Genomic DNA, 27,057 nt, shown 5'->3' on the forward strand with positions numbered 1-27,057 from the left:
TGTTTTCTTTACACCAGTTGATTCCTCTCATTATTTTGTACGTAAAAGTATTAAGGTAAGATAATCGAAAAATGAATATTTTACAAGATATTTTACGGTTTATGTAAAATTAAGAAATTATTTCAAGCCTCATAACTCAAAAAGTACTTAACGAAAAGGTACTTAATTATAGTGTTTTGGAAAGCTCTCGAGATAAGCTACAAGAATATGTAATGATAAATAGTAGGTTCCATTTAAGAAATTGAAGGTGACCTTCATGTGACCTTCAAATAACTCTTCAAGGTCAAACCAATGATACCATCTTATGGCCCCCTTGATACCATAAAACTTTTGTCTGAAACATTTTTCTCTAAAATGCTTTGTTTCCGAAATAATTGCGTGCGTTAATTAAAATGGCTCACCCTGTATATACATATATATATATATATATATATATATATATATATATATATATATATATATGATTTTCTAAATCTTATTTTTATCTTCTTATATCTATATTAATTTCTTATATTAATTTATTTTAAATTAAAAATTTATTAGTTTCTTTAAATAATATAAGTAATACTCTTATTTGGTTGTAAATCTTGAGTGAAAGCTATTTTTAAAAATATGACACCTTTTGAACTTTATGTTTTATAGAAATAAATAAATATATACCATTTTATATTAATATTTGAGAACGAAACATTTCAATAGGATAAAATGAAGAAAAGTGACAAATTCAGCTAATTATAAGAAAAAGATTCATTCATACGGTCTTGTGTACAGAATATGAAAAGCTATTTCTTCAGTTGTAATTTCTATAACATTTATTTATGCCGTTTTTTTATAAGTACTGAATGCATATTTATTTTGTCTTAGGATGTGTATCATAGCATAATTGATTTTAACATGAAATAGTTACATTTGTAAGCATTAGAAAGAAGAGAACATAGATAAAGATTTGCGGTGGTCAAACGATAGATCCTATTCTGGACCGAAAATAAGTTGTGTGTTCCAAACTCACAGAAAAATGAAACATTATTTCTACAAGCTATTCATAATGTCATAACTGGCCTCATGTATGATATATTTGTAATACAAATTTTATCTTTATTCTAAAATAACATTCCATAAAAGTTTTCTAAATAAATAGATATTAAAATATTTATCAAATTAATATATAAAAGCATTTAGAGATTATTTCCCTGGATATTTAGATTATATGTATATATAATTTAATTATCGAGAGGAAATAATCCCGAGATGTTTTCATTAATTTTGTAAACACACACATATATACATATATATATATATATATACATATATATGTATAAGTTTATAATTGAAAAGTTTATTAAAATAAATTAATAAATTATTTAATGGCTTATTTCAACAATTTAATAAATTTTTTCTTGTAAAGAGAGTATAATATTTGTGTGTGTGTGTGTTTATTATTATATATTTTATTATATATCTTTATTATCTTTATATAATATATAATCTGATTTAAATAATAAGATGAAGTTTGCATTATCCAAAGTTTTGCATTTAGAACTTTAACAGAGTTTTATAAATTGCTTTAAAAAATCTGCTGTCTGGGATAATAGCGTTTAAATTGACCAATCAGGACAAAAAATCATTGCTTTATTTTGTTTCGAGAGTTCTGTGTTTTAATATCATGGATGGAAAGTTTTAGGCTCAAAAGTAGTAAAAAATGGAATAAAAAGGTTTATAAAAGATGTAGTTAAAAAATACATTATTTGCGCTATCTTGAGAATATAAGCAAAGTAGAAAATATTTATTTACACTTTCTACTAAAGAATCGGTATTATTTTTGAAATTTTAATGCAGGCGTAGATTTTAAAGGTAAATTATAACGCGCGTAATAAGGTAGCAATGACGTGTTAACGGATTTTCAAGTATAAACATAGATATTTCAAATATAAACACAGACTTTTTATTATTTTCTATCGTAAGCATGAAACTGTCATGGAGGTAATCGCAAGCTAATCAGTTAAAAATTTGAAACGATTGGTGAAACAACGTAATTATGGAACGTATCGAATGTATCAATGAAATTGCGGAAGACGTTATCATTTGTTTAGAAGATATGGACAATATGTTGTGGGAGGTGAGTCTATTTATACACTTTCTTTGAAAAATTACAGAATACTTCCCGACATTCTAATCTGCTTGCAAATTTTCAAACCAAAATTCAGTTTGATAAAATTTAATACGAGGTTTCTCTCTAAAATGGAATTCAAATGTCATGATGTAGAATATGATCGATGAATGAAATCGTAAAGAAAGACATAAGAAAAAAGAAAGTCGTGTACATTTTTAACAAATTTTATTTTGTATGGATAATATATTGCGGAGAGAAAGCTAATGACACAATAAGTAATTTTTTAAATAAGAAAAAGAAAAATTAATAAACAAAGAAAACGAAATTTTTATAAAATTTGAAATTGATTTTTTTCAGAAGAACAAGATTTTACAAAAACAATCTTAGATAATTATGCATAAAAGGGGCCTCCTCTCCGATTTGCTTTATTTTTAAATATGTTATAGGGGAGACCTTTCCGAGTAATTTCGTATATATATAAGGGTCGGACTCAAATAGTTTTGGAGATATAGGCTGAAAAAGGATAAAAATAATAAATACAAAAATAATTTCGTATATATATATACGAAATTACTCGGGAAGATCTCCCCTATAACATATTTAAAAATAAAGCAAATCGGAGAGGAGGCCCCTTTTATGCATAATTACCCAATCTTATTCTACATTTTTATCATATCTTCTTATAATCTTTACATTCTCAATAGTACATTATTGCAACATTTATTGTGTCACTGTATGTATATCGATGCGTTTAATATATTCAAATCTTTACTCGTATATGATTTGAAATTCAAATATTTGAAAAAATCTAGCAACTTACTTATTTAATTTAATTTTATTTCATTCATCGTCAAATAACAAAAAATTTGAAAATATAAATTATTATGATAGTTAAAATAAAATTTTAATAAATTCTTTGTATGTTTCCATTGCAAAAAAATCACACATTGATAATAACACTGCAACTAATTTGTGTAGATAAAGAGCTATTTGTCTAAAAGTAATCAGTTTGAAGCAGTTCATGAAATATCAGATCATTTGTCGCGATTTACACCAGATTATCACCCGGATAAGTACGATCATAGAGCAGCGGATTGGTTATTTGTGTTGAATACCATGAATTTTGCGCTCTGGCATCCAAAGGGTACCAAGCAATGGACAATTAAACAATTAACTGGATATCAAGCACTGTGTGCTGCTATCAAAAGAGCGATTGATGTAAATACAATAATTATTTAATTTTGACACATATTTTGGGATATCAATATTATCTATCACATTAATATCGTTATATTCAGGATTATTGTTAATATAATTTGACACATATAATATAATTTATGTTGTTTTTTTTCTTGTTACATATAGTTTGCAATGTTTGCATTACACATTTAAAAACTTTAATATATTTTCTTAATTTTATTTAAACTTTTTAAGTAAATATTTATTTATGACAAATACATTAAATTCATAAATTAAAATTCAAACAATTTAAAAAATATGTAAATTAAAATTCAAAAACTAGACAATCATGTGTGTAAATTATAATTAAAAATGATGCTTTATTAGGACAATTATTTTAATTAAATTAAAATATTATTTAAAATTAAAACATTTATTTTACTTATTATTATTTTACTTATTATTGATTAGAAATCACAAATTGAAATAATTGACTAATAGTTTTAGTAATGTATAGTAGTATACAATACAGTGAAAATAATTCGTAATCAATTCAGTGTCTATAGTTTTGTTATATCATGAATTTTCTAAACTCGTTATATTTAAACTCATCTAAATGTCTTTTCGCTATAATATTTGCAAAATATAATATATAATGTTGGCGATAGGACAATAGGCCAATATGGGATCCAAAATATTACACAAAATTAACACGATGTAATCTCGAAAATATTTTTAAAAGTGATGATGGAGAAACTAGCATTCCACTTATACATGAAAGACTTGAAATTTTGCATGAAGTTGGAACAGTTTTATTGGAAAAATTTGAAGGTACAAGTTATCACAACAAAATTTTATATGCGCATATTAAAGAAAAGCATATTTTTTCCAAGCATACAATAACAATATTTTCATTTGCTCATTGTAATATATTTCGTTAGACTATTCTTTTTTTTACAAGATAGAAAGAAAGATTATTTAATAAAATAAAATAGATAACCCTTAAAGTTTACATTTTATATACGATTATAAAAAAATAATAATTATTATATTATTATTATTATTATATTTTTTTATAAGTCAAAATAAAACGTCGCGCAAAATGTGAAAATTGGAAAAAATTAATGAAAATAAATTTCTTTCTATGTGTGTAGAGAAATAGATATTGTCAATAAATACTTAAACAATACAAAAATAAACACTTCTTATTTCAAATTTTATTTATTCTGTAATATGAAATAGATTATACATTAGATAAATAGACACATTAGTTATATAATTAAACAGCGGTTCTGGATAAATATAATGTAAGGATATTGTAAAAAAAATAGCGATTAACAAAATCGATATGATAAATTATGTTACAGGTAGTTTCATGCGATGTATCCAATTATGTAATCGCAATCCACTTAAATTGTTAGAATTAATTGTGCGTGAATTCGTATCATATAACGATGCACCATTATATAGAGATGGTGAGAAAGGTAAATATTGCTTGAAAGGTAATAATGTATATGCATGTATACGTGTGTGCAGATTTACGTTGAGCGTCCGAATGTGTGTATAAAAAAATTTTAAATTCAAACATATTATAAAGTCGTATTAAGTTTACATATATTTTGTATGTATCTCTCTTGGAAAGAGCATGTTAAAGTTTGTGTATATCTTAAAAGATTTTTATGATAATTTATTCTGTGATTATATTTATATTGGGATTAATATTTGAATATTTGATACTTTTATATAACTATCAACTAGAATTCTCTATTATTTATTATATTATATTATACAAGGTTCAATATAAAAACGCGAAATTTATCCAATATAAATAGAATAAATTTTTAACAAAAAATTTTTATGGATACATACTTTTTACATTTGTTTTCCATTGATAAATACACAGATATAATTTAATCCTTGTAATTAATTGATTTAAGTACTATAAATTATATTTGATAATTAATAATATAATGACGTTTCATTGAATTTCAGTTTATCTATACACTAAGGCTCAAATATTGTTAAGTGATATATGGGTTTGTTTTAAGGAACATGAACTCAGTTTTGATTATAATATAAATGTGATGCGTTCTATGATATTCGTCGAATCTCGAGTTTCTCAAATTCTTTGTCATTTTAAACTTCTTAAATATAGTACAGAACTCATGAACAAATTAGAAAACAGTAAGTTATTCTTTAAAAACGCAAATCTTTAATTTTTAGTTCAGAATTCTAATTTACAAATTTACGAATTGGGCTTCCAATGAATGAAAATTAAATATTTTTTAGACTCGGTGTTTAAAATGCCATAATAAATAATACATTTAATAAAATAATAATATATAATAAATAAAATTATAAATACAATTAATTTAAATAAAAATTAGATTATATTTTTATTATTATTGTTAGAGAAGATTTCATACAATTGCAAGCTATGTTCCCATTTTGAATTGTTATGTCATTTTTACATAAAGATTTTTGCATAAAAATTTCCAAATATTCTTTGCTACAATTAATTTTTATATGATGGAGGATTTGTTGTATCATAGATATAAAATATTATATTTTTTGTAGACGAGCCGTTGGAGTATGGGAGTATAAAGGAAGTAGAGATACGTAGTTGCTCGATCTTCTTGATTAAATTACTAGCTGATGAAATACAGAAAATATATCACGATTGGAAAATGAAAAATATTAATGGAACAAAAATGAATTTTTTCATTTTAATTAATAATTTCTTGTGGGATTATCGACAAGCATACGATCAATTACTGATGGAGACACAACCATTTCCAAATATTAAATGTGTATACTATTAGAACCCCTTCGTATCGTTATAAATTCACGAATAATTTCACTGGTCACGGAGAATAGTAAATTTCTTTTATATCATAATAACGTACTGTTTTGGAATAATTTCCTTCTTGTCTGTTTTTGTCACATAGACATAATATTTTTTACCATTATACCACTATCTATAAAAATACGACATAAGTGATTCCAATTTTATCAATTGACAAGTGGACTTTCTAATACATAAATAATTTCTTTTAACATTCTGATAAAAATAAAATTATAAACATTAGATTATAAACATTAGATATTTCATCAGGATATGATAAAAAATGAAAAAAAATTTTGAAATTAGTTTATATACATGTATTAGAGTTTTATGGTAAAGAGAGAAAAATACGGCCAAGTATTCATTTATATTAATTATTTACTCTTAGCACGTATAATAGAATAAATCTGATTTGCTATAAATTTGTTGTAGATTTCTCTATTGTTCTTGTGTGATATTAAAATTACTTTTAATTGCAAGTTTTTATTTCTATTATGTATATTCTTTTTGTCCTTGTTTAACATCCTTGTTTTAACAATTCAGATCCAAAAATCCAGAACCAAAATTCGTATATTACACGAATAACAAATTTTTTCTTTATAAATTTATTTATTTAATTATAGATATAATTTTTTATGATAATATACAAAACGTATGCAAAATCCTTAATTACATTATAAAATAATTGTTTCTCTTATTGGCAATGCGTCGAATTACTTTCTTTAATCATTTAAATACAATGTGATACTTATTATTTTAGCTATAGTAATATATAATTAATTATGTAATATATTATATTATCACATGTAATAATCTGTATAACAAACTTATATATGTATATATATATATATATATATATATATATATATATATATATATGATTTTCTAAATCTTATTTTTATCTTCTTATATCTATATCTTACATTAATTTTAAATTAAAAATTTATTAGTTTTTTTAAATAATATAAGTAACACTTTTATTTGGCTGTAAATTTTGACTGAAAGCTATTTTTAAAAATATGATACAGTTTGAACTTTGTGTTTTATAAAAATAAATAAATATATACCATTTTATATTAATATTTGAGAACGGAACATATTTTAATAGGATAAAATGTAGAAAAGTGACAAATGTAGTTAATTGTAAGAAAGAGATATCATTCATACAGTCTTGTGTACAGAATAATGAAAGCTATTTTTTTAATTGTAATTTCTATAACATTTATTTATGCCGTTTCTTTGCAAGTACTAAATATTTATTTTATTTTAACATAAGTGTACCATAGCATAATTGATTTTAACATGAAATAGTTACATTTATGAGCATTAGAAAGAAGATATCATAAATAAAAATTGAAGCAATATAAGTGAAAAAAATGTAACTAATAAATACAGATTTTGATAATAAATCATATACAGCACAATAAGATATGTAACGTATTGTGCAAAAATAAGTACTTATGTTCTTCTAATAATACGTATCAGATTTGTTTTCTTTAGCAGACATAACAATCTGAGCAAGGTTATTGTGATAAACATTAGTCAGACAATTAACAGTTTAAAATCTGCGAAACATAACGTAACGTCATGGCTGATTATTATAGCGGTAATTATGATGTAGACTCATTCTTAGCGGCTAAATTTATCGCTGAAAAGGCACAAGACATATACAACGAAGAAAGCATTATAAAATTAGTATCGAACGTGCGTTTCCTGTTAATTTCTGTCCAAAAACTTCGAAACATTTCGCAACATGTCCATGGTTTATTCGTGAATGGAAAAAAGGTCAAGAATTTAGATAGATTTAGCGCCCAATTTTTCCATACATAATTTAATTTAATTTAATTTTATATTAAGAACGTTATTATAAGGAAGAATAAAGCTGAAATATATTTAACAAATATTTTTTTGTAAAGTTTTTTTTCGGAATAACATAAGAAAATGAAGATTTTAAATAAAAAATTATATCGAGCGATAAGAAAGAACTTAAATTTTCAAGTTTGCAAATTTATTCGCCGATAAATATAATACTTAAAAGATTTTGTAAAAAAATAAATTTTTATTTCCTGATACGCACACAATTTTTAAGTTTACTTACATAATCAATTCCATGATATCCTTCATATAACATTTAACGAACGCATTTAACATCGATGCGATTTAATATTTAAATCTATATTCTTGCATATGATTTGAAACTCGAATATAATAATTTATGGTCAAATAATTAATAATTTGAAAATATGAATTATTATTATAATTGAATAAAATTTTAATGAATTTTTTGTTTTCTTTGCAAAGAAATCACATACCAGTGACTATAATTAATTTATGTAAATGAAGAGCTATTTATTTCAATGAAAAACTTGATGAAACCTCAAACCATTTATCAGAAATTACAGCTCATTATCATCCGAATATTTATGATCATAAGGCAGATTGGCTATTTATGTTGAACATCATAAATTTTTTGCACTCTCAAATCTATAGCTATGGAGACCTATTCAACTAACTGGATATTAAATATGTTGCTATTAAATATGTGTTGCTATCCAAAAGACTATTGATGTAAGTATAACAATTTTCATACACATTCATAGACAATATTTTCTCTCATCATATCAATGTCGTTCTCTGAGCTATTTTTCATATAAATTAACATACATATAATGTAGTTTGTAGACTTTTATAAAACAATACTAATATTTGTACTTAACATTGTTAACAAAAATAATAAAATAAAATATCTCATAAAATCTCTCAATTAGCATGATTTTCGTTTGTGTTGCAAATAATTGACAGTCCTTAAAATCTAATTTCTATTAGTCAATTCGTGCATGTTTTACATTGTTACGATTTGTACATACAACATACAATATATCTCATTACATTTTGGTTTTTACTATTTGCATTTAACTATTATTTAGAATAATGATTTTTATTAAAATTTGAAAGGCTGAGAAAGAATAAAAAAAATTAAAATTATTATTTTCGCAACTTGTGCTTTCTTTGTTTTACTAATGAGGACAAAACATTTATCGAATTTTGAGAATTATTTTTTAATTCCTCTTCTTTTCTATACTGCGATATTTAATTAGGAAAATATGAATAGAAAATATGTTTACACTTATTTAAAGTATTTTGTGTATTGCGTGTTTTTTACCTTATTACTCTCGAATGATTTTTTACAGCAAATACGTTTTCTTCCATCTGGCAAGTATCTTTTAATGTAGCAGTTTGTAAACAACTTTGCATTATCCAAAATTCCTGCACAAAATAATATTTTAAATATATGAAAAATTTGAAACTATATAAGTTTATAAAACTATATTTTATTTTATAAATTTTTGTTAGATGATAATCCGATATTACTATTATATCATTCACAACATAATATTAATTTAAAAAAATTTTGATCTATCAATAATTATATGCAATAAATTACGCATTGACAATATGAATAACACTATTATTGATGATGTACATGAATATATTATTTTTCTCCTTCTTACTTTGCATTCTTGCTCTTTCTTTATTGATCTTGTCATTATAATTCTGTATAAATTTTTGTCGGCGAATATCTATACATTGTAATAATGCTTTCTCTTTCGCAATATCCTTTTCTTGCAAGTATTGTTTCTTTTTCCATCTGTAAAAATTTTGCTATAGAGCTTTCTTTTCTACTAGATTATTATACTTAAGCTAAAATCGTTAAATCATGTTGCGAATATTTGATGGATACGTTGTTCATATTTTTTATGATAATAATATATAAAAAAATTTCATATACTTTTCTTCTATAATTTTCTGCTTTTGTTGTTTAATGTTTATTAGTCGCATCTTTTTAGCTTTTTTTCGTCTTATGTCTTTCTTTTTCCAATCTGCCAAAACATCAATCACTTTGCGTCGAGCAATCTCCATCGCGATTTTACATTTTTGCTGAATCTGCTCGGACCGCTTTTTACGCTTAATGTTTAATAGTCTTTGTTCTTCTTGCCTAATGAATTTTAACACCTGCAATCTTTGCATTGTTTTACGCATTCTCTCTTTTTGTTTCCGGATTTTTAATTCCTTTTGTAACAGTCGCTGTTGTACACGTTGCTGCCTACTTTTGACTAATTTTTCTCTTTCTTTTAATCTAAAAATTTCATAAAAAACTTATAATAAATATGGTTACCCTATAAATTCAAACAAAAATAAAAATATTAATAAAAATAAAAAGATAAAATAGATTTATCATAAATCTTAGCATGTTCTAATGCAAGTAATAAACAGAATGTCCCAAAACTATAAGATATATTTTTGATGATAGATTCTTTAATTATTATCATTTGGAATCATTTTTTTAGAAGAAAATATAATAAACGTATATATAGAAACCATTTTTCTACAATTTTTCAATTTTTTTTATCATATGTCTTTGTAATTATAAATTTCACGTCTAACAAATTTTATTTGAAATTAATTGAAAAATATAGCTTTGTCATTTATTTAGCTTTCTATATTATTTTGTAAGAAGTTCTTTTTCTTTTTCAATGATTTATAATTCGAAAATTATTGATGCCTCGATATTTATTTAAACTAAAAGAATCTATTTTAAGTTGATAACATCTATTTTAAATGAATATCCGATAGTTTTAAAATATCTACTATGGGAAAATTTATTTTTCTTTATTGAAAAAAAATTTTAATTTTTTTAAATTGAGAAAATGTGTTCTTTTTTAGCTGCATAATAATTATGAAATATACTTTTCCGCTTCCTTGCGCGCTTGATCTTCGGCGAAACGAAGGGCTCTGCTTTCGACAAATAAACGATTTCTTCTTTTCAACTCTTTTCTAACACGATCAGTGTATACTTTATTCAAATATTTTCTATAAATATTATAATCGCGCTGTGAACATTTCACGTTCATATCGATTGTGATAAGATCAGCTTTTAGTAGACACTTCATATTAGCCGGTCTAGAGAAAAAATCGTGTAGATGCTTATCGTGCAAGGGTTCATAGGGGAATCCGCTCTCGTGGCAATACGGGTCACTCAAATCAAACTCAGTCTTTGGTTCATCCGTCTCCCATAGACTTTTTCCTACCTTACATCGTGTGAAATTGTAAACATTCTTGGGTCCAGGTATCATAGGTATCTTATGCTCTAGAGGCATCATCTTCCATTTTGGCAGACCAAAATCGAGCACAGCGCCTTTTGGCTTGGGAATTGTTTCAGATAATCGGTCTAATTGTAAGTCTCTATTTTAATAAATAACTCTTAGTTCACAAAGCAAACGTATTATTATAGCAAATTTATTATACATAAATACTAATATTTATACGAATACACACACACACACATATATATATATATATATATATATATATCAACCGGATATCATTTGACATATTTATAGAGATCAATAATTCAAATCAATATATTTAATTTTATGTGATTAGATATCTCTTGTCGTTTATTTATTTTAAATTCTTAAAATTCGTTTTATATTGAAGCACAAATCAAAGTATAACCCCAATAATGTGCTGTACTAATGTAATTATATATTTTACTAAATTATAAATTTGAAATGATAAATTAAAACATTTTTTTTTGTTTTTTTTTTATATGATCGAATAATTCTAATTTTATTCATGTAAATTAAATTGCATATATTGTACATGAGAAACATTTGATATTTAATTATTCAAATTAATCAGTGAATTTTATATGCAATATAGAGATACTTACTTAATTCTTCTAATTTTAATCATTATGCGTATTAATTTTTTGTATGGGATATTTACATCATAAATTTAAAATGTCAATCCTGTTTTTTCACAGTAATATTTACATTTATAATGCCAATTAGCCATTGAATATTGCAAATGCACGCATTTTTTATGTATCTTTCTTCACTTGTTTTATAAATAAAATATTAGAAAAACATCTTGATTTAAAAAATAGTTTCTAATATGGCCGTGTTCCGAATTTATTGCCAGTACTGAAAATCTATAGTATGTGTGACGTAAACTATAGATTTTCAGTACTGACAGTAAATTCCGAACACGGCCTATATATTATACATAAAATAAATACAAATTTATAAGATATGAGATATATAAAAATTATGAAATCATAAAAATTCGAGCATGTTACCTTAATGTCGCTCGATTTATTATTTAAATACGAATTAAAATAATAAATATATTAAATATATGAGATTATAGAAACAGATTCGATATTATATTATATGTTAAACATATATATATATATATATGTATGTTTAATATCTTTTTATAAAGTTCTACAGATATTTGATTGTTCGTTCGCTTTAAATTAATGAAGTAAAATATTGGAGCATGAAAATATTTAAAATATTTAAAATTTTGTCATATGAGCTACACACACATAAGAGTATAATCAAAATCTTTTTTTCTTGTTAAAAGATCAAAATTATTTTAAGATTTTTAAATGAAACAATATAATTTCACTTACAAAAGTTTTTTTTTTTTTTTATTTATTTTATGTATAAACAGATCACGTATTTCGATAACTGTAATAAAAAATAATAAAATTATTAATATATGTTATAGTTTGACATATTGTGACTGTATTCTAGAATTTTTTGTATACAGGGTGGACCATTTTAACCTTTAATGGAGAATAACTCGAAAACCAAGCCCAGGAGAGAAAAATGTTTCAGACAAAAGTTGTTTGGTTTCGAGGGGGCCATAAAATGGTATCATTGGTTTGACCTTGAAGAGTTATTTGAAGGTCACATGAAGGTCACCTTCAATTTCTTAAATGGAACCTACTATTTGTCATTGCATATTCTTATAGCTTATCTCGAGAGCTTTCCAAAACATTATAATTAAGTACCTTTTCGTTAAGTACTTTTTGAGTTATGAGGCTTGAAATAATTTCTTAATTTTACATAAACCGTAAAATATCTTGTAAAATATTCATTTTTCGATTATCTTACCTTAATACTTTTATGTACAAAATAATGAGAGGAATCAACTGGTATAAAGAAAACACATAGTTGTTTTGAAGAAAAAATATGTAATTTGCAATTACCAATTCCATATTTTTTCTTAAAAACAACTATGCGTTTTCTTTACACCAATTGATTCCTCTCATTATTTTGTACATAAAAGTATTAAGGTAAGATAATCGAAAAATGAATATTTTACAAGATATTTTACGGTTTATGTAAAATTAAGAAATTATTTCAAGCCTCATAACTCAAAAAGTACTTAACGAAAAGGTACTTAATTATAGTGTTTTGGAAAGCTCTCGAGATAAGCTATAAGAATATGCAATGACAAATAGTAGGTTCCATTTAAGAAATTGAAGGTGACCTTCATGTGACCTTCAAATAACTCTTCAAGGTCAAACCAATGATACCATCTTATGGCCCCCTCGAAACCAAACAACTTTTGTCTGAAACATTTTTCTCTCCCGGGATTGGTTTTCGAGTTATTCTCCATTAAAGGTTAAAATGGTCCACCCTGTATATCATTATGTTTGATATACAGGGTATCCCAGAACACTATATACAAGCGCTTGTGAAGAGGTAGAGACCAGTAAACTGAACAGAAAAATCTTATACTATTTTACAATTTTCGCAATAATAACAGAAATATTAAATATTAAAATCGGACGAATGAAAGGAGCGCTCGAGCGGCTGAGCTTGTATAAGAATGTGAATGTATCAGTCGATTATATACATTATCTTTTCAAAAAATTAGCAAATATTATATAATACAATCTGTTTTATAAAAATTATATTTTAAATGATAAATACTATTAATTTTTCATAATCATGTATTAACATGTACGGAATAATAAAATGGCACTATATGACAAATGCAATACGCTTCTTAAAATAATCGTATTATAGAACTAGAATGTAATCATATAAATGAAGCATTGTAATACAATTTTTTTCATAATCTATTAACGCTGATAATAATAAATTTATCGGATTTGGAGTTATTTCTCTAAGGCTTGAGGTTTGATACAGTTAAGTTATTTTGGCATTACACTTAACAAACAACCTAATTTAAAGCATTAAGTATTTATTTGTTCTATACAGTACAAAGAAATAAATAATTTACAAAACAAATTCTATAATTTTAGAGCTAAAAAAAGAAAAATGAAACAATCGCGATTGAATTTTTAATTGTATAAGAACTATCGATGCTACAACAACGTAGCGCAGCGTACAGCTTAATATTTTAGCTATTACGTGTCATTACGATGGTTTACATACGCAATAACCGCGATCGCTTATAAATCATCATAAAACCAAATGTTATCACAAAATAGATCTTTGCAAAGTCCGAGATATTACGTATGTCGGGAGTCCTAATCAATGTAAGATTGTTTAACCGTGCTAATTGCGTGCTGATTACGCGTTTTGCTGGACATACGCTAAACAATACATTACACATTATTCCCTGCAAAAATCATCGTTCGTTTTTAGTACAATCCACAAGAAATGTATATGAACATTTATTCACGCGTCCATTCACATCAGCTCATCATGACTGTAAATTGCAAGTGGCTTTTAATGCAAAATTAATCTCTTCTTCTTCTATTAATTATCAAATTTATTTTTTAGATTGAAAAGAATAATGAATGGACAAAATAATTTAGCAGTATCGAAACGCGATTTGATGTATTTATAAAATCTGGAAAATATTTTCTATTATTTATAGTAATAAAATTATTGCAACATGTTACAATTGAAAATGCATACGGAAAGGAATACACATTGTTTAAATGAATATTGTTATATCAAACGCAATATAATAACTTGAACTATCTCTTTTGCTTGGAAACAATTATGCATGATTTTCATTCTTTAGCAACCATAGGCTTTTTTGCAATTGATATTATCTTCTACCAAACTTCGTTTATTACAGTTGATCTGCTCTCGCGAAAAGGTTTGTCCGATATTTTTGGCCGTGTTTATAATGTATTTTTCTAAAATTTCTTCGCTTAGAGATTCGAAGGGAATAATTTTACTAATAATATTTGCTTCGGTGAAACTATCTTTTACAATATTTATAGTTCGGTTCATATCTCTACTATGAGTCGAGTCGTCATTAATTTGCTCAATTTTAAAAATGGCCAATATAGTAAACTGCCTACTACCGTATGCTTCTTGATACATTCTCACAAAATTTATGACATCTGTGGAATGCTCTGCTCTCAAATTCTTCAAGACAACAAAGTTCGTTGGATACGAAGATGAGAAACCATTGTCATTTCTTTTGTGAAGCCTTTTTTTTATAATATCCACCGTATACGACTTGTCGACGCTTGTACCACCGATAAGAGCTACTACTTTTAAGAGAGGTGTATCTCGCTGAAGATATTCGGTCAAAAGTCGTATGGTTTTGTCATGATCAAATATCTCTTTTTCCAATTCGACAATGTCAGGCGCGTGATCTATATGCGAAAGTCCAGAATAGAAATACAATAAAAGTAGAAATACAGGTAGAAATGATAATGATAAGATTGTGAAACGACATTGCGATGGACATTTCCGAGAAATTTCAATTTTCGTGACTTGAATATCTTCCAGTTTTTTATCTTTTCGACCCTTGTGAATATCTTCCGGTTTTTTATCTTTTTGATCCTTGTTAGTTATCATAATTTGTTCCGAATGAGTGTGTGCTAATGTTTCCTTCATCCGTAAATACGCTAGAGATTCACAAAGAGTCTTTAATTCCTTTTCTATAATTTTCACAACTTTACGTAGATACTCTCTCGTCCTAGCCATTCCTATCTCGTCAGACTCATCGAAACAAAAAGGTATTGGTTCCGGGTACTCCTCTTCTTCCACATCGGACTCGGCAGATCCTCTGCGAAGAAAACATTGATCTCTTATAACATAACAAGTTATATTGATATATGTTTGTATATTAATAAATCCATAGTTATTGGGCGAGTCAGAAAATACAATCGAAAAACTTTTAGTCAACGAATTTATTTGACATTTATTCAGTCCTACAAATGAATAAATGTAAATTTTAGACTGAACTTTACAAATTAAGATGTCATTATAGACACATAAATATATAATCGCGTTTAGATAAAATGCAACAAATTAATAAACGCTTTTCAACGCGGCTATATAAAGACACAAAATTTCCAAATATCTTACTATCTTGAACATCATTTTCTAAATATTTCTCTTACAGAAATATAAATATATTAAATTTTATTTTCTATTGCATATAATACATTAATATTCAAAATTACATTCGATGTAATTCTAATCGAGAATTATAATACCCAGCGTAATCCTTCGACATGGGAGAAGACGATAATTTCTCACGTGACTTTGCAGAATTATCGATATGTAGAAGTTCGAATTTTTCTACATCATATTTTATATTGGGCATTCCTTCTGGAACGAATGGAAAAGGACTTGATTTTCTTTCCTTTTCTTTCTTTTCTCTGCGAAGAAAACATTGATCTGTTAATAATATAACAAGTTACATTGGTATACGATTATATTTTAATAAATCCATATCCGTTTGTTAGTCAGAATATGCAATCGAGAAACCTTCCACAAATGAATAAATGTAAATTTTAGAGTGAACTTTACAAATTAAGATGTCATTATAAACACAAATATATAATCGCGTTTAAATAAAATGCAACAAATTAATAAACGCTTCTCAACGCGGCTATATAAAGACACAAAGTTTCCAAATATCTTACTGTCTTGAACATCATTTTCTAAATATTTCTCTTACAGAAATATAAATATATTAAATTTTATTTTCTATTGCATATAATACATTAATATTCAAAATTATATTCGATGTAATTCTAATCGAGAATTATAATACCCAGCGTAATCCTTCGACATGGGAGAAGACGATAATTTCTCACGTGACTTTGCAGAATTATCGATATGTAGAGGTTCGAATTTTTCTACATTATATTTTATATTGGGCATTCCTTTTGGAACGAATTGAAAAGGACTTGATTTTCTTTCCTTTTCTTTCTTTTCTCTGCGAAGAAAACATTGATCTGTTAATAATATAACAAGTTACATTGGTATACGATTATATTTTAATAAATCCATATCCGTTTGTTAGTCAGAATATGCAATCGAGAAACCTTCCACAAATGAATAAATGTAAATTTTAGAGTGAACTTTACAAATTAAGATGTCATTATAAACACAAATATATAATCGCGTTTAAATAAAATGCAACAAATTAATAAACGCTTCTCAACGCGGCTATATAAAGACACAAAGTTTCCAAATATCTTACTGTCTTGAACATCATTTTCTAAATATTTCTCTTACAGAAATATAAATATATTAAATTTTATTTTCTATTGCATATAATACATTAATATTCAAAATTATATTCGATGTAATTCTAATCGAGAATTATAATACCCAGCGTAATCCTTCGACATGGGAGAAGACGATAATTTCTCACGTGACTTTGCAGAATTATCGATATGTAGAGGTTCGAATTTTTCTACATTATATTTTATATTGGGCATTCCTTTTGGAACGAATTGAAAAGGACTTGATTTTCTTTCCTTTTCTTTCTTTTCTCTGCGAAGAAAACATTGATCTGTTAATAATATAACAAGTTACATTGGTATACGATTATATTATATTTTAATAAATCCATATCTGTTCTGTTAGTCAGAATATGCATTCCAGAATCTCTTAGCTAACTCTTAATTAATTTATTTTATTATTCAGCCTTGCAAATGAATAATGTAAATTTTATAAATTAAGATGTTAATAAAAACGGATAAATATATAATCTCGTTATCATAATACGAAATAGAATAAACGTTTCTCAACTCGTCGATGTAAAGACAAAAAAATTTTCAAATATTTTAACAACTTGGATTATTTTCTAAACGTTTCAGTAGAAATATTAAATTTTATTATCGCATACAATGGGATATTATTTTATTCGATGTAATTCTAATCCAAGAATATATGGAATATACCCAGCGTAATCCTTCGACGTGGGAGGAGACGATAATTTCTCATGTGACTTTGCAAAATAATCGTTACGTAGAGGTACGAATTTTTGTATATTATATTTTATATTGGACATTTCTTCTGGAACGAATAGATAAGAACATAATTTTCTTACCTCTTCTTTTTTTTCTCTGCGAAGAAAACAGTTTCTGTTAATCTGTTAATAATATAACATCTGTTAATAATATAACAAGTTACATTGGTATACGATTATATTTTAATAAATCCATATTCGTTTGTTAGTCAGAATATGCAATCGAGAAACCTTGCACAAATGAATAAATGTAAATTTTAGAGTGAACTATACAAATTAAGATGTCATTATAAACACAAATATATAATCGCGTTTAAATAAAATGCAACAAATTAATAAACTCTTCTCAACACGGCTATATAAAGACACAAAGTTTCCAAATATATTACTATCTTGAACATCATTTTCTAAATATTTCTCTTACAGAAATATAAATATATTAAATTTTATTTTCTATTGCATATAATACATTAATATTCAAAATTATATTCGATGTAATTCTAATCGAGAATTATAATACCCAGCGTAATCCTTCGACATGGGAGAAGACGATAATTTCTCACGTGACTTTGCAGAATTATCGATATGTAGAGGTTCGAATTTTTCTACATCATATTTTATATTGGGCATTCCTTCTGGAACGAATGGAAAAGGACTTGATTTTCTTTCCTTTTCTTTCTTTTCTCTGCGAAGAAAACATTGATCTGTTAATAATATAACAAGTTACATTGGTATACGATTATATTATATTTTAATAAATCCATATCTGTTCTGTTAGTCAGGATATGCATTCGAGAAATTCTTAGTTAACTCTTAGTTAATTTATTTGATATTTTTTCAGCCTTGTAAATAATAATGTAAATAGAGAATAATGTAAATTTTAGAATGAACTTATACAAATTGAGATATCAATGAAACATAGATATGAATAGAATGAAATATAAATATATAAATACATATAATCGCGTTTAGATAATGTGAAACAAATTAATAAATGTTTTCAACTCGGCTATATAAAGACACAAAATTTTCAAATATCTTACTATCTTGAACATCATTTTCTAAATATTTCTCTTACAGAAATATTAAATTTTAATTTTTATTGCATATAATACAATAATATTCAAAATTATATTCGATGTAATTCTAATGGAGAAATATAAATACCCAACGTAATCCTTCGACATAGGAGAAGACGGTGATTTTTCATGTAACTCGGTAGAATTATCAATATTTAGAAACTCGTACTGCTCTTCTTCTACAGTATCAGACAATAACGGTAGCATTATCAGTGGATTGCAGTTTACCCTGCTTTTCTCTTTTTCTTTTTCCATAATATCAGACTGGTTCGCTGCGAAGAAGATATCGATCTGTTAAACATATAACAAGTTACATTGATATATGTTTATATTTTAATAAATCCATATCTCTAGTCTACGTGTCAAAACTTAAAATTGAGAAATTTTTAATCGACGAATTTGATATTTGTTCAGCAAATATATAATATAAATCTTAAAGAAAAACCTTGCACATTGAGATATTAGAGAAACTACTAAATGTATAGTCGCTGTTTAAGACAAAAATATGATAAAGTAACGAATGTTTTTCAATTCAGCTATACAAAGATATAAAGCATAAACACAACATTTCTTATTAGTTCAACCTTGGACATTATTTTCGAAATATTTTATATGTATTAAATTTTATTTTCGCACATATATCATGTGATAATATATTGGAATAATTCTAATCGAGAAAATAATACCTATCATATTCTATCCCACTTGATAAAACCTGCTCGGTAATTTGCTTCGAAAGAAGTCGTAATTTCGAGTCCAAAATAATAGGTCTATGAAAGGAACGATGATTTTTCTAATTCCGCAGAATTATCGATAGATAGAGGCTTGGCTTGCTTTTCTTTTTTTTCTTCTTTGCGAATTGAAATGTATAATCGAGAGATACTTTTAGTCGATAAATTTATTAATATTTATTTAGCCTTGCAAATGAATAATATAAATTTTATAGTAAATCTTGCTTATTGAGATGTCAATGAAGTAAATAAATAATCACGTGAAGACAAAACGTTATAGACTAATAAACATTTCTAAATTCAGCGATGTAAGGACACAATATAAATAATAAAAAATTTACAAATATTTTTAGTAATCAATATAATTTTCGAAATATCTGATAGAAATATTAAACTTTTTTCTTGTGTATAAATGCGAAATAATTCTAATTGAAAAATATAAGGTACCTAAAGTAATTTTTCGATATGAAGAGAAGCGATTTCTCGTTCGATGCAGAATTAGAATTATCGATATTCAGAGGCTTGTGCTTCTTCTTCTATAATATCAAACTGGGAAAGTATTCTGCGAAGAAAACATCGATTTGTTAATATAATGAATTACATTGATATGCATTATTAATATTTTAATACGTTCATATCTGTTCTACGAATTGGAACATGCAATCGAAAAATTTTTAGTCGATGAATTTATCTGATATTTGTTTAGTTTTGTAAATGATTTATGTTTTCTAACCTGACTTATATCTTAATAAATAAATGAATAAATAAATAAATAAAATTTAAATTAAAGTTTTATTTTTATTTCTTTTATTATTTTTTAAAATTTATTTTTCTTCTTTAATAATGTGGATAGACATATATGCACGCAGACATAGCAAAATAAACATATTCATTGTTCTTTTTTTGCTTATCATTTTTTATTTTGCTTTAATTGTTAATTTCTTTTTTAATTTTTATATTATGGAAAGGAAATAATATTACTGGTCACAAAAGCATCTTTTTCAAAGTTGCGCGCGACTGTCAATAGAGAAAAAAAACAATGTAATGTATATTTACGTTCATTTTTTATTGATATTTCAGAAGTGAATGTGATTCGCGAATAATATATTTTTATAAATAAAAAAATAAACATTCTATATATTTTAATATCACATTTATTTTCTCTCGGTCACAGCCGTAGTAGTCAAAGTGACCATAAGCAAAATAATCGCAATCGACATTTTGAAATGACCGGCGAAGCAGTGTTGATGGGAACTATGATGTAATACTTAATAGCAGAAATCATCGTCAAAAATGCGCAAGATATGTTGATCAATGTAATATAGACGTGAAAGTACATGTCGAAGGTGAGTTTTCTTATATTGTTGAAAAAGTCATTTAAAATTTGTTAATTTGAAAAATAGATAATGCACGATTTTATAATTAGATTAAAAATTGATTTGTAGTCAGATTGATTTGTAGATTGATATTAAGTTCTATAATGTTTTTTAAATTTGTCACTGTTTTAATTGCAATATTTTACATATTCCATAAAAGTTTGCATTTTATTGTATTAAACGATTTTGTTCTAATTAATTTTGTTCCGGTATAAACAATTTGTTATATTTTTAGAGAATTATAAAGCAAAAAGCACTGCATTTTTTTTTACAATTGAACCGCTTGGCATGGAAGCAAGGAAGAACTCGGGATAAGTGGTTGCTCAATTTTTGTTGTTACAAGAGTAGGCGAAGAAGTGCAAATGATATGCTGACATTATGTAAAAGAAATGTCTATTCCAAAGGCAGGAATATAGCATATCAATGCTGATCGATAATTTTTTTTTAAGATTTTTAGATCATTTGCATCGATATTTTATGCATCGGTAACACACATTATATTAGATTATATTATTTAAAATGCAGTAATTTCTTTTATATATGTCATTAAAATGTAATTAAATATATATCGTAAAACATAACATTTTTTTTATTAATGTGATATAATATTTATTTTTGATTTACGATTATAATTATTCATTTGCATCATTTTAACTATAGAACGAGAAAAATTATTTATTTTATCTAGCTGCATTTTTTAGAATATTTATTGTTGCCGTATTCTCTTGCAAATATCAAGAGTGTACACATCACTTATTGCAATATAATAATGTCACTTATTGCAATATAATAATAGATATTTTTATTAATCTTGTCAAATATTTGATTGCCGCCACCGTCACCGTAGACATAGTATGAATAGACGGAGCATGCCTATTTTTTCCTATAGAAGAACATGACGCCTGCGAATAATGAAAGCGAGAACGAGACAAAACAGGAAGTATACGGCATTCGCAGGCGTCAGCTTTAGTGATGTCATGCTCCGTCTATTCATACTATGGGTCTGTTCTTTTTAGCTGCACTGCTGCACTAGTGTAATAAGTTAGAAAGAGACAAACGTACTTTCTTTCACTCTAACTAATTGCACTAGTGCAGCAGTGCAGCTAAAAAGAACAGGCCCTATGTCTATGACCGCCATCGCCACCCCCACCATCATGATGGCACTTTTATTATAACGATCTAGATTTACTTAAAACAAAGTGTAACACAAAGTATTTTAATTTAGTTTTAAATATTAAAATACTATAAATATTAAAAATAATACGTTGTAAAATTTATTGAAATGAATCTTGATATACTCCAAAAAACAAGAACCCCTCGTCAACGTACCAAAAAAGAAATTAATTATAAATAATTATAATTTAATTATAAATAAATTTATTTAATTCTTTTACTATTATTGAATTATATTAATAATTATAATTGAATTATCAATTTGCGAAGACGAGAGGGCTCGCTCGCGACGAGCACGGACAATGTGATTGATAATCGATAGCCATCGGACGCCGCTCTTACTAAACTTTTCGGTATAACGTTCCTAACATACGCAAATACTCCGAATTTCGGCAATGTCGTACTTTGCCATAATAATAATCAGATACGCACCGCGACACATTCACACACACGGCAAATACAACGAAGTAGGCGCGAATTATACAACGCAATGAGCGCGATAGAAACGAACAGACACGCACTCGCATACGAAACGCAAAACTCACACACACACACACACACACACACACATACGATAATTATAAACAAGAGATCGCACGAAGACCGATTACGGGGCTACAAGGATGTCTTACGCGGCTTCGACAGAGAGACGAACGATTCCCTATCAATTAATGCAGCCGTTACGATCGTTCTCGAAGCCTCGGCCGCTTGACTCCGGTCGCCCGAAACTCACGAAATCGAAATATTAGGGCTCGCGAAAGGAAACACGAAAAATGGAGACGGCGACAGAACGGCCGTGTTATTGTCGAAATCGCTTACAATTATTATTAAAGATATTGCAACCTCACCGATAAGCTCGCTCCTTTAGCCAGAAGATGGTTCTCAGTTCTTTGTCCTCTCGGTTTCCAACGACACACGATACACACCAACGACAAAACAACACCTTTTTAAACGAGCACTCGTGCCAGAGTGGGGTGAGATCCGATTAACTACGTCAGCAAAAATAGGGCTCTTTGATTGGTCTATTGTTGCTGGTTACCCTAGGCACAGATCGATATAATTGGTCAATTGCAACGTGGTCAAAAGGGACGCTTTCGCCAGAGTGAGTCCCTGGATCTCGCGATCCAGGATCGACGGCGTCAATCCTGCGCGTAGGGGTGCGGAGGCGCGGCCAATAGCGCCCTTATGGGAGATTCAGACTGTATCCAATGTTACGATGTACGACGTCCTATATCCAATAACAGAGCTACGACAAAACACCTCTAGCTAAAATTCCTAGAAAACAAACTCTGTTATTGGATATCGGATGTAGTACATCATACATCGGACGCAGCGTGAATCCTTCATAACGTCAACACGACAGATTTCGTGCTCCGCGACAACGCCGTATCGGGGGCCGTAATAGCTTCGAGAATTAAACCTTGCCAAATTCTTGGCGATCCTTTTTCGGCGATCATCTCCGATCGATCTTTCGCCTGCGTCCTCGGAGGACAACGGCGATACAGGCCCTATAATCCATGATTCAGAAAGCCGATTTTAGCGGTATTCGTTCTCCCTTTGCCGAGGGTGTGAGCCACCCGAGATCTTGTGCTATCCTGGCTCGAGGATCCTCTGGCGTTATCTCGGAACTATCGCTGATAGCGGGGTTGAAACACCGCTTTTTGCTGCCGGGAAAGGTTTCCCCTCGTCCTCTTCTCCTCCCGGAAAAGTCGCTCCGACGAGATGCCCAATTTACAAAGTTATCACAAAAAAAAAGAAAAATAATTAAGAACGCGATATCACTAATTATCACCCGTCTCTCCGGAGATTTCGATACGGCTCTCGCAATCCTGTCTAGCGCGGCTGATTAGGACTTCCGGGGTGGATGGACGCGCGTCGGGAACGTCACAAGTTATTGATGTAATAGTAACAAATCCTACTGAGTCATTTAAAGATAGTAAATATAATGTAAATGCATATATAAAACATAAACATGTTTGACTTTTCATATTCAGCGCTATGAAAAATCCATCGTTGCCTATTTTACCGTTCCGTTTTTAACATGTGTTCAATATTTTCAATATTTTAATTTTCAATATTTGTTTATAACTTTGTAATTAAAACATTTCTAGCCAAACTTTATATAATATTTTTTTCTTATTTCCATCATAGACTATATTATATATAGATCTATAGAGTCTATATTATATATAGACTTCGCATTCCCTATCTCTCTTTTGTTTGGACAACGTGAAATTTTAGAAAGAGAGCTTGTGTTCATGGTAGTTTATTCTTTGTCTAACGACACGTGGTGAAAAATAGAAGCCTTCGTTGATTCGTAGAATAGAAAAGTGGTAGGGATGAAAAAGAATGAAGGAGATTAAGAGTGACAGACGTTATGAGTTAGAAAAAGTAATTTTCTGTATCCCAAAATTTCTTTCATATAATTATTTTTTTATAATCAATAAAAATTTAAGTGTCAAAACTTTTTTTAATACATATTTTTAATACACATAAAATATTGTTAACATACTATTAATATATAATATTTAATATTTATATAATATTAAAAAAAATTTATTTTTTAACATAATAAATAATATTTACATAATACTTTTCAATATAACATTAGATATTTTTTAACATAACATTAATATGTTTGTCATAATTTGTCACCGTACTTTTAAATTAAAATTAAATTATTTATAAATTATTGATTTTTAAATAGAATTAATTTTGTTCGTATTCGATTAATTTTATTATTCTTGGAGGCTGCATAATGGCGAAGACGAAGAACAAAAAATTTTTTCAATAGAATTCGGATCAATTGATTTCTATGATCCATCAATAGAATCTGATTAAAAGCGTGCTCCACTCCAGTAAACAAGTCATTCTAATTTAATTAATTTTTTTATTGTAAACAGGATCAGACGTCAGGGTCATACGTCTATGATTTCCATTAGAATATGCTCTTGCAATTGCTTAAACCCCAAGACACTGTATAATTCATCCTTTCTTTGAAAAATTTCAAAATAATTCACAATAATCCAATAATTTGTTCCAATATTTAATTTAATTAAATTTTATTTAAAATTAATTGAAAAATGTAACTTCGTCCATTCATTTAGCTTCCTATTTTTATTTTATAAGGAGTTCTTTTTCAAAGATTTATAACCCAAAATTATTGATGCCTGGATATTTAAACTAGAAAAATCGATTTTAAGTTGATGAAATCTATTTCAAAAAAATAGTTGATAGCTTTAAAACATTTACTATAGAATAAACATTTATTTTATTTTGTTGGAAACACATTTTAATTTTTTAAATTGAGAAAATGTGTTCTTTTTTAGCTGCATAATAATTATGAAATATACTTTTTTCGCTTCCTTACTCGCTTGATTCTCAACGAAACGAAGAGCTCTGTTTTCGACAAATAAACGATTTCTTCTTTTCAACTTTTTTCTGATACAATCAGTGTATACTTTATTCAAATATCTTCTCTAAATGTTATAATCGCGCAGCGAATCTCTTAGTTCACAAAGCAAACCTATTATATATATGTATACATATTAATATTTATACGAATATGAAATAATATATGTATATTAATCGGATATCATTTATTTATAGAGATAATTCAAATCAATATATTTAATTTTATGTGATTAGATATCTCTTGTTCTTTATCTATTTTAAATGAAAAACAAGAAATTTTTAATTCGCTTTGCATTGAGGCACAAATCAAAGTATAACCATAATGTGCTGTATTAATGTAAATATTATATATTTTAATAAATTATAAATTTGAAATGATGAATTAAAACATAAATTTTTCCTGTTTTTTATATCTGATCAAATAATCTAATTTTATTCATATAAGATATGGCATATTTTACATAAGAAACATTTGATATTTAATTATATAAATCAGTGAATTTTACATGCAACAATATATGAGATATTTATTTAATTCTTCTAATTCTAATCATTATATGCATTAATTTTTTGTACGAGATAAAATATTTACATCATAAATTCAAAATATGTCAATTCTGTTTTTTTCACAGTAATATTTAGATTTATAATACCAATTAGCCATCGAATATTGCAAATGCACGCAATTTTGATATATTTTCCTTCGCTTGTTTTATAAATAAAATATTAGAAAAACATCTTGATTTAAAAAAATAGTTTTAAAAATATATTATACATAAAATAACAATAACTACAAATTAATAAAATATGAGATATATGTAAAAATTACAAAATTACAAAATCATAAGAATTCGGCCATGTGTTTCCACAATGTGTTGATTGTTTAAGAAGTAGGTTAAAAATGTTATTACCCTTGTGGATCACAATCACTTATCTCAATGCACATACCATTTGATCATATAAATGTAAACATGCCATTATCGCATTATATACGCACGTGCATATGTTGTTATTGCGATAATTTACAATTCGACTAAAGACATTGATATAATATATTAATTTATTAAAGAATATTAATTATAAATTA

At 26.7% G+C, this 27,057-nt stretch overlaps 3 protein-coding genes across 12 annotated transcripts; 1 reads left to right on the top strand and 2 right to left on the bottom strand.

Moving 5' to 3' along the window:
- Positions 1 to 1,977: 1,977 nt before the first annotated feature.
- Positions 1,978 to 6,526, top strand: LOC145966146 (queuosine 5'-phosphate N-glycosylase/hydrolase-like). The gene is made up of 6 exons (XM_083089995.1): positions 1,978 to 2,116; positions 3,089 to 3,328; positions 3,958 to 4,120; positions 4,657 to 4,773; positions 5,282 to 5,473; positions 5,867 to 6,526. The coding sequence occupies exons 1-6, from the start codon at positions 2,036 to 2,038 to the stop codon at positions 6,109 to 6,111; spliced, it is 1,038 nt and encodes a 345-aa protein (XP_082946121.1). The 5' UTR covers positions 1,978 to 2,035; the 3' UTR covers positions 6,112 to 6,526.
- A 789-nt stretch (positions 6,527 to 7,315) lies between these two features.
- On the bottom strand, positions 7,316 to 12,023 carry LOC145966974 (uncharacterized). 5 transcript variants are annotated; one of them, XM_083091438.1, is made up of 6 exons: positions 11,869 to 12,023; positions 10,884 to 11,378; positions 9,925 to 10,272; positions 9,647 to 9,783; positions 9,298 to 9,401; positions 7,316 to 8,773 (listed from the first exon to the last, which is right to left on the bottom strand). In XM_083091438.1, exons 1-6 carry the CDS (start codon positions 11,889 to 11,891, stop codon positions 8,756 to 8,758), a joined length of 1,125 nt encoding a protein of 374 aa, XP_082947564.1. In that variant the 5' UTR covers positions 11,892 to 12,023; the 3' UTR covers positions 7,316 to 8,755. The 5 variants fall into 5 exon arrangements, with proteins under 5 accessions (XP_082947564.1, XP_082947566.1, XP_082947563.1 ...); XM_083091440.1 differs by lacking the exons at positions 7,316 to 8,773; positions 11,869 to 12,023 and adding an exon at positions 8,782 to 9,215 and having other exon boundaries at positions 10,884 to 11,096; positions 11,225 to 11,337; XM_083091437.1 differs by lacking the exon at positions 7,316 to 8,773 and adding an exon at positions 8,783 to 9,210.
- Positions 12,024 to 13,552: 1,529 nt separating this feature from the next.
- LOC145966952 (uncharacterized) lies at positions 13,553 to 23,591 on the bottom strand. Of its 6 annotated transcripts, none has more exons than XM_083091408.1 (9): positions 23,405 to 23,591; positions 20,455 to 20,569; positions 19,365 to 19,548; positions 18,718 to 18,882; positions 18,130 to 18,294; positions 17,555 to 17,719; positions 16,992 to 17,156; positions 16,396 to 16,593; positions 13,553 to 15,995 (listed from the first exon to the last, which is right to left on the bottom strand). In XM_083091408.1, the coding sequence occupies exons 3-9, from the start codon at positions 19,529 to 19,531 to the stop codon at positions 14,990 to 14,992; spliced, it is 2,031 nt and encodes a 676-aa protein (XP_082947534.1). In that variant the 5' UTR covers positions 19,532 to 19,548; positions 20,455 to 20,569; positions 23,405 to 23,591; the 3' UTR covers positions 13,553 to 14,989. The 6 variants fall into 6 exon arrangements, with proteins under 6 accessions (XP_082947534.1, XP_082947533.1, XP_082947535.1 ...); XM_083091407.1 differs by having other exon boundaries at positions 19,365 to 19,567; XM_083091409.1 differs by lacking the exon at positions 20,455 to 20,569.
- Between the last annotated feature and the right edge of the window lie 3,466 nt (positions 23,592 to 27,057).

Source organism: Camponotus vicinus, unplaced genomic scaffold (genome assembly GCF_025532165.1).
Source record: "Camponotus vicinus isolate PSW18456_S1 unplaced genomic scaffold, iyCamVici1.0 SCAF_2, whole genome shotgun sequence".
Classification (NCBI taxonomy): domain Eukaryota; kingdom Metazoa; phylum Arthropoda; class Insecta; order Hymenoptera; family Formicidae; genus Camponotus; species Camponotus vicinus.

Bases quoted from the DNA above. Each gene is read 5' to 3' on its own strand.
- LOC145966146 (XM_083089995.1), top strand. From the start codon at position 2,036: ATGGAACGTATCGAATGTATCAATGAAATTGCGGAAGACGTTATCATT. The intron at 2,117-3,088 runs GTGAGTCTATTT...TAATTTGTGTAG, and splicing joins TGGACAATATGTTGTGGGAG to ATAAAGAGCTATTTGTCTAA. The intron at 3,329-3,957 runs GTAAATACAATA...TGTTGGCGATAG, and splicing joins CTATCAAAAGAGCGATTGAT to GACAATAGGCCAATATGGGA.
- LOC145966974 (XM_083091436.1), bottom strand. From the start codon at position 11,891: ATGATTAAAATTAGAAGAATTAA. The intron at 10,273-10,883 runs GTATATTTCATA...TGAAATTTTTAG, and splicing joins GCGCGCAAGGAAGCGGAAAA to ATTAAAAGAAAGAGAAAAAT. The intron at 9,216-9,297 runs GTAAAAAACACG...TAAATATCGCAG, and splicing joins AATCATTCGAGAGTAATAAG to TATAGAAAAGAAGAGGAATT.
- LOC145966952 (XM_083091405.1), bottom strand. The intron at 18,883-19,364 runs GTATTTATATTT...TTTTCTTCGCAG, and splicing joins ATGTCGAAGGATTACGTTGG to AGAAAAGAAAGAAAAGGAAA. The intron at 17,157-17,554 runs GTATTATAATTC...TTTTCTTCGCAG, and splicing joins ATGTCGAAGGATTACGCTGG to AGAAAAGAAAGAAAAGGAAA.